This window comes from Ipomoea nil, unplaced genomic scaffold (genome assembly GCF_001879475.1).
Source record: "Ipomoea nil cultivar Tokyo-kokei standard unplaced genomic scaffold, Asagao_1.1 scaffold1833, whole genome shotgun sequence".
Lineage (NCBI taxonomy): Eukaryota > Viridiplantae > Streptophyta > Magnoliopsida > Solanales > Convolvulaceae > Ipomoea > Ipomoea nil.
In genome coordinates, this window is record NW_017618261.1 from 1,098,332 (window position 1) to 1,106,235 (window position 7,904).

The 7,904-nt window shown below is 44.3% G+C and overlaps 1 protein-coding gene across 1 annotated transcript; it reads left to right on the plus strand.

Moving 5' to 3' along the window:
• Positions 1 to 5,498: 5,498 nt before the first annotated feature.
• On the plus strand, positions 5,499 to 6,470 carry LOC109192717. The gene has a single exon (XM_019343419.1). The coding sequence runs from the start codon at positions 5,499 to 5,501 to the stop codon at positions 6,468 to 6,470; it is 972 nt and encodes a 323-aa protein (XP_019198964.1).
• Positions 6,471 to 7,904: the final 1,434 nt, after the last annotated feature.

Genomic DNA, 7,904 nt, shown 5'->3' on the forward strand with positions numbered 1-7,904 from the left:
CGTCCCTGAAACTCATAGCTTGAGGTTTTGAAATGAGAAATAGTGAGAAAACACAGAGCTACCAAGAGCCCTTATATAGAGCCTCGAGAGGGCGACGACCGAGGCGCAAATCACGGAGGGAATCGTAACTGACATAACTGAGCCGGATTGGATGGGCAGCGCGAATCTCTGTCAGAGATTAATCCCATCCAATTAGTTCGGGAAGGGTGAGATTCGCACGCTAAACTGAAAAAGCCTGGCTCGCCCTGGGAAGCGAGATTTTACAGGTGTCAAGCTGAGGGAGGACTCGACATCGTGGCCGACCCTCGACAATTTGGACGAGTGCGCTAAATATACCAAAAAAGATGAAAGCTGAAGGCCGAGAATATTTTATTATAAAATAAGAAGGTGCAGGTTACAAGGAGCTTATTACAGAATAAGCAAGTGCTCCTAAAAGAACTACCCCTCTAGAGTATCCAGCCGACCCCAATCCACAAAGATCACTCCCCGGCGAGGAGGAGTCGCTTCCAAAGAACCCTCCCGATGGTCCAGGAGGGGATGGGTAAAGCGAGTCCAGAACGCCGGCAGGAGTGGTGGCACAACCAGCTCTTCGTCGTCCGGGTACATTTCCTGATAGCGAGCAAAGTCTTCCTCGTTCATCAGCCCCGTAACCGGACCGTCCAAGTTATCCAGAGGAATAGAAAAGGTCATACGGAAGGTCAGCTGCTCTGGGACAGGCACGTCAACAACGGTCCGCCTGGGGAAGTTACTCGAGCTGTCCCCGGAAGGGGAGAAGGGCGAGAAGTCGGAGCGACTTCACAACGAGCAGGAGTCGGCGGATGAAGAGCCATGGAGGCAGCGCCAACAGGTGATCTCTGTGGAGTCGGACGGGGAGCCTTCTTTTTAGACTCCCTCTCAGGCCGAGTCCATTTCGAAGGCAAGGGGCGCCGGGGCGACCCAAAGTCAATCCGCTTCCCTTTCAGTGGTGAGCGACCCATGAGGAATTAGTAAGTTAAGAGAAGAACGGCCAAGGTCATTTATAGGAGCCAGGCCAGGCCGAGGAGATCAGAACGGTCCCGCGAGATCCGGGAGATAGCGAATAATCTGGGCCAATCCTGAGTCATTCAAGGCACGGATTCGGTGAGCAGGAGATGGTTACTACTTTTCAAACCAGGTTGGTGGACCGGGTATGGAAAGTGAGGGACTAGTTGATGGGGTGAGAACCCGGCCCAAGAAAAGAGGCCCAGAAAGAATGCATGGGCCGAGTCCAGGACTCGACCCAGGTCCAAAGAGGGAGGCCCAGCTCAGAGCCCGGAAGGACGGCCCAATGCCAAACGGGGACGAGGAGTCGGTCCAGGCCCGGCCAGGGGAAGACTCGGTCCGGAAAGCCGTTGAGGGAGCCTTCAGAGCAGTCAAGGCAAGGAGCCGTTGAGGCATTAAAAGTCGGACTCGGTCCGCCAGTTACTAGCCAGAGAGAGCCGTTGGCAGAGTCCGTAACGTCGCCCAACGGCTCGGCGCATTGAATGTAATCTTTAAGTCGGCCATCATGAGCCTTTAAGTCAGTAGAGGAGGAGCCACTATAAAGAGGGCTCCTCCACCCTTGTAAGAGGCAGATTGGAGAACCCGGAGAGGGAAATAGAAAGCACTATTGAGAAACTCATAGCTTGAGGTTTTGAAATGAGAAATAGTGAGAAAACACAGAGCTACCAAGAGCCCTTATATAGAGCCTCGAGAGGGCGACGACCGAGGCGCAAATCACGGAGGGAATCGTAACTGACATAACTGAGCCGGATTGGATGGGCAGCGCGAATCTCTGTCAGAGATTAATCCCATCCAATTAGTTCGGGAAGGGTGAGATTCGCACGCTAAACTGAAAAAGCCTGGCTCGCCCTGGGAAGCGAGATTTTACAGGTGTCAAGCTGAGGGAGGACTCGACATCGTGGCCGACCCCTCGACAATTTGGACGAGTGCGCTAAATATACCAAAAAAGATGAAAGCTGAAGGCCGAGAATATTTTATTATAAAATAAGAAGGTGCAGGTTACAAGGAGCTTATTACAGAATAAGCAAGTGCTCCTAAAAGAACTACCCCTCTAGAGTATCCAGCCGACCCCAATCCACAAAGATCACTCCCCCGGCGAGGAGGAGTCGCTTCCAAAGAACCCTCCCGATGGTCCAGGAGGGGATGGGTAAAGCGAGTCCCAGAACGCCGGCAGGAGTGGTGGCACAACCAGCTCTTCGTCGTCCGGGTACATTTCCTGATAGCGAGCAAAGTCTTCCTCGTTCATCAGCCCCGTAACCGGACCGTCCAAGTTATCCAGAGGAATAGAAAAGGTCATACGGAAGGTCAGCTGCTCTGGGACAGGCACGTCAACAACGGTCCCGCCTGGGGAAGTTACTCGAGCTGTCCCCGGAAGGGGAGAAGGGCGAGAAGTCGGAGCGACTTCACAACGAGCAGGAGTCGGCGGATGAAGAGCCATGGAGGCAGCGCCAACAGGTGATCTCTGTGGAGTCGGACGGGGAGCCTTCTTTTTAGACTCCCTCTCAGGCCGAGTCCATTTCGAAGGCAAGGGGCGCCGGGGCGACCCAAAGTCAATCCGCTTCCCTTTCAGTGGTGAGCGACCCATGAGGAATTAGTAAGATAAGAGAAGAACGGCCAAGGTCATTTATAGGAGCCAGGCCAGGCCGAGGAGATCAGAACGGTCCCGCGAGATCCGGGAGATAGCGAATAATCTGGGCCAATCCTGAGTCATTCAAGGCACGGATTCGGTGAGCAGGAGATGGTTACTACTTTTCCAAACCCAGGTTGGTGGACCGGGTATGGAAAAGTGAGGGACTAGTTGATGGGGTGAGAACCCCGGCCCAAGAAAAGAGGCCCAGAAAGAATGCATGGGCCGAGTCCAGGACTCGACCCAGGTCCAAAGAGGGAGGCCCAGCTCAGAGCCCGGAAGGACGGCCCAATGCCAAACGGGGACGAGGAGTCGGTCCAGGCCCGGCCCAGGGGAAGACTCGGTCCGGAAAGCCGTTGAGGGAGCCTTCAGAGCAGTCAAGGCAAGGAGCCGTTGAGGCATTAAAAGTCGGACTCGGTCCGCCAGTTACTAGCCAGAGAGAGCCGTTGGCAGAGTCCGTAACGTCGCCCAACGGCTCGGCGCATTGAATGTAATCTTTAAGTCGGCCATCATGAGCCTTTAAGTCAGTAGAGGAGGAGCCACTATAAAGAGGGCTCCTCCACCCTTGTAAGAGGCAGATTGGAGAACCCGGAGAGGGAAATAGAAAGCACTATTGAGCATCATACTTCACTAAAGATCTAGACTTTTTGTGAAAGGTGTATCCTCCAGCTTAAGGTTGTGTTGGACCTCCTTGGGCCCGAAAACCCAAAAACCATCAATGTGTATTATGTTAAGAATTTATGTGTACTCAACTATATAATTATATACATAAGAAACAGGAGATTTTTAGGGCGCATAATGCATTGTGTATCCTTGTGCACGATATAACAATTGGTGGTGGAACAACAATTATACCGCAGTCCAAAAACAGCGTCGTTTCTTTAAGTAAAGAAACGGCGCGCCGTTACAGTTAACGGAGCAAGCATGTTTAGTGTATTAATTACCAACTGAAACTACAGTGTATTTAAACTGACACTGCCTCACGTATTATTTTTATATTATCAAATGAAACTGCAATTGAATTGAAATGAAACTGTAGTTGTGTTGAAATAAAACTACAATGTATAAAAATGAAACTGAATAACATTTCACCTATTTGAGTGTATATTGTGCAATGAAACTGTAGTTATATGGAAATGATAATGTAGTTGTGTTTTAATGAAATTATAGTGTATATAAAATAAAATTAAATAACATTTTCACATATTTGAGTGTATAAATATCGAATGAAACTGTAGTCATATCGAAATGAAACTATAGTTGTGTTGAAATGACACTGTAGTGTATACAAACTGAAACTGAATGAAAGAGTTACTTTTATGGAACAGCGCAAAACAGGTGCCGTTTCTTTTCATTAAACAAAACGACATCGTTTAGAAGCTCGGTGCATAATTCATTATGCACCGCGGTGCACGATATAATTTGTCTTGGTGGGACAATCGTTATACCCTGCACCACGGCCCACATAACACTGTGCGCCCCGCGCCTCCAAAAACGACGTCGTTTGGTAAATTATGTAGGGAGTTGACGCGATTATGAACATTATGGTATACAATTATGTACATTTTTTATACAATTATGTATATTTGTTTTATACAATTATGTACATTCGAAACAGGGAATTTATGTGTATTATGTTAAGAGTTTATGTGTATTATGTATTATGTTAGATTATGTGTATTATCTTTTAAAAATAAAGCATGGATATTTTGTTATACAATTATGTACATTCTTTTATACAATTATGTATATTCTAGTATACAATTATGTACATTTTCGAAACTTGAGATTTTTTTTAAAGAAAATTAACAGCCGACACAGAAATGTGAGATTTAAAAAAAAAAAAAAATCAAAACGACGTCGTTTTGCACCAGGGCGCACAATGCAATGCACGCCCTGGTGCACGATATAATGATTGGTGGTGGGATCGTCAATAGTTATGCTGTGCAACCGAATGCACCATGCGCATGGTGCATACGATGCAAAACGACGTCGTTTTAACTAAAAACGCGCGTCCCACTTAAAAAAAATCAGGTTCAATTCTCGGCAATAGCATTATTGTGGATATATAGTTATGAATTTCTGGATATATAGTTATGAATTTATGGATATTTGGTTCATTCATTGTGGATATTTAGTTGATTCATTGTAGATATTTACTTCATTCATTCACTGTGGATATATAGTTATGAATTTATGGATATATAGTTATGAATTTCTGGATATATAGTTATGAATTTCTGGATATTTAGTTCATTTATTGTGGATATTTAGTTTATTCATTCACTATGGATATATAGTTATGAATTTGTGGATATATAGTTATGAATTTATGGATATATAAAAATACTATTGTCGGGAATCGAACCTGATTTCTTTTTTAAGTAGGACGCGCATTTTTTAACCAAAACGACATCGTTTTGCATCGTATGCACCATGCGCATGGTGCATTCGGTTGCACAGCATAATTTGCGTGGGATAGTCGGGCCAGAGAAGATAGGATGGAGAATTATAGAAAGCCCATAATTAGCATTGATCCATCATTCATGGGCTATCTTATTGTAAGGAAGCATTGATCCATCATTCATGGGCTATCTTATTGTAAGGAAGCATTGATCCATCATTCATGGGCTATGCTATTGTAAGGAAGTCAACTCACTTGAAGAAGCTGTGCTGTCGTTGTAATTCTGAAACGTGGGAATCACAAATTCAGTAACATGCACGCCACAACGGAGAGCTCATCAAATATTATTCAAATGTCTTTGAATGTTGTTCCTCTATAAATCTCATGCTTTATAGTCTGACTAAACATATCTCTAGCTCTCAGTTGATTGCCATTGCCGCTTTAAACATGCCTCCATTATCCATGGATGTTCAGCAACCAAATCAGACTTTGGTCGAAGCTGCAGAAGTCATCAGTCCAAGAATCTTGGAGAATTTCATGAATAATAATGAGAAGCAGATTTCAGTGGATCCCATCTCGCTTAAAGAACCATCAGCTTATTCCCAGCTTGTGATCCCTCCCCTCCCTGCGCCGCCTTCCAACAAGTTCCTGAGCTGCAGCCTGCCCAATTCTGTATCTTCGTCTCCTAAATTCAGGGCGGCTGCGAACTTGTCAAGAAATAAATGGAGGAACCAAAGCCATTCTGTGGCGCTGGCTAACCTTGAACGCCTCAGGAGGAGCAAATCGTGTGGCGAGGGACGAGCAAGCGTGCCACCTGAAGAATTCGATATGTGGTTCGCTAAAACGAATATCAAACAGGTGGTGGGCAAGTTCAGCAGACCTGAAACCAAAGCAGATGGGGATTTCAGGGCCGGAGCAAAAGCCCGATCGGCGCCCCTCGATGATGAGAAATTCAAGTGCGGAGCACTTTGCCTATTCATTCCAGGGTTTGGTAAGGCAAAACCAGTGAAAGCCAGAAAGGAAGAACTACCACTACCTCTACCTGCAGAAATGGTACACACAATCTCCAGGACAGTGTCCCTGGAAAAATTCGAATGCGGGTCGTGGGCATCATCCTCAATTAACGGAGGAGAAGCTTCGACCCATTTCTTCGACCTACCGATGGAACTGATCCGGTGCAAAAGCGTGAACGACATGCACTCGCCGGTGTCAACCGCGTTCGTGTTTGATCAGAAGTCGCCCAAGGGAGTCCTCAAGAACGGCGGCTCCTCCCGGAAATCGCACGAGTCCACTCGCCACGTTCGTTTCTCAACGTCGTCGCCGACTTCGTATCCGGCTTCCCCCACTTCTTGCATCACGCCTCGCCTGCGCAAGGCAAGGGAAGAATTCAACGCCTTCCTTGAAGCTCAGGGAGCGTAATAATCAAACACAAATCCATCCTTCAAACCTCTTTCAAATTCAAAGTAGCAGTGGTGATGGGTTTTACGGCTAATTATACCCTGAATTAGAGTCTACCATACATTGAAAATCTTAGTTTAAAAAAATCTTTAAATTGTGTACTATAATTGATATTATGTACATGCAGTTAATCAATGTTGTACATGTAAATTATGGACACATAACTGCATACACATAAATTGTTAATGGTGGGTACAAAATATGTTAACCGGAAAAACATGGGATATTAGTTAACATGTTGTGTTGTAGTTAACATATTTTGTAACTGCAATTAATAATTTATGTGTATGTAGTAATAATGTTATGTGTCTGTAATTATTATGTTATGTGTAATTATTATGTTATGTGTCTTCAATTTGTTTACGAATAAGAAACAACAGACACAATTTTTGAATGAGAATTCACAATGCAATATGAACTCTAGTTCATAGTATAACAATTATTATGAAGATTTAGGTATGTGGCCCGAAGCCCGCGCGGCTTGTGGGCCGGCTCGCGGGCTAGGCCATATTTAAAATTTTAATTAATTAATTATATATAATATTTTTTTTAAAACACCATATATATAATATCTTCATTCTCAGGCAGTGTGCAGATCTGACTATCTAAGAGTACGCAGAAGGGGAGAAATCCAATAATTCAATAATCCTTTGCCAATTCTTAATTCAATAATTCCTAGAGTACGCAGTTATTAGGTTCTCCCGTCTCCATCCGCCTCCAACTCTATCAAACAATTACTAAAACTAAATCATCAATTCATACATATTTATGAATTACTAAATCGCCTCCAAGTCCAGCAAACATACATATTTATATATGTATTATACACAGACGAGAACTGTAGAGGGAAAATCTGAAGTCGAGAGAGAAATAGAGTGTTGTGTTTTTATTGCACTACAATTATAAGATTTTGATTAGGTCGGAATGCATTTCGATAATCAATACATGAGATTATGTGCAATTATATGCTATAAAGAAAATTTTCCTCTGTATTCTGCGTATTCTGCTCTAAGGGAAAATCTGATGACGAGATCCCCATAGTGGGCTCCGGTAGGGCTTCACTTATCATTCCTAAGGGTACAGAGCTAATATTGAGGAGATTCTTTTATACCCTCAATCTAAGCGTACTTTGCTTAGTTTTAAAGACATTAGGTCTAATGGCTTCCATATCGAAACCAAAACTTCGGATACAACAAAATACGTCATCATGACGCAGCTTGTTGCTAGGCAAAAACAAGAGGTTGAAGAGTTTGCTTCTCTATCCTCTGCGTTATATCATACTTACATAAAAGCTAGTAATGCATGTAGTACATTATCTATGACCTTTAAGGCATAATCGGTTGGGTCATCCTGGGCAACAAATAGTTGGCTGAATTATTTCTAACTCAACTGGAC

Coding starts and splice junctions, on each gene's coding strand:
- LOC109192717 (XM_019343419.1), top strand. CDS start 5,499: ATGCCTCCATTATCCATGGATGTTCAGCAACCAAATCAGACTTTGGTC.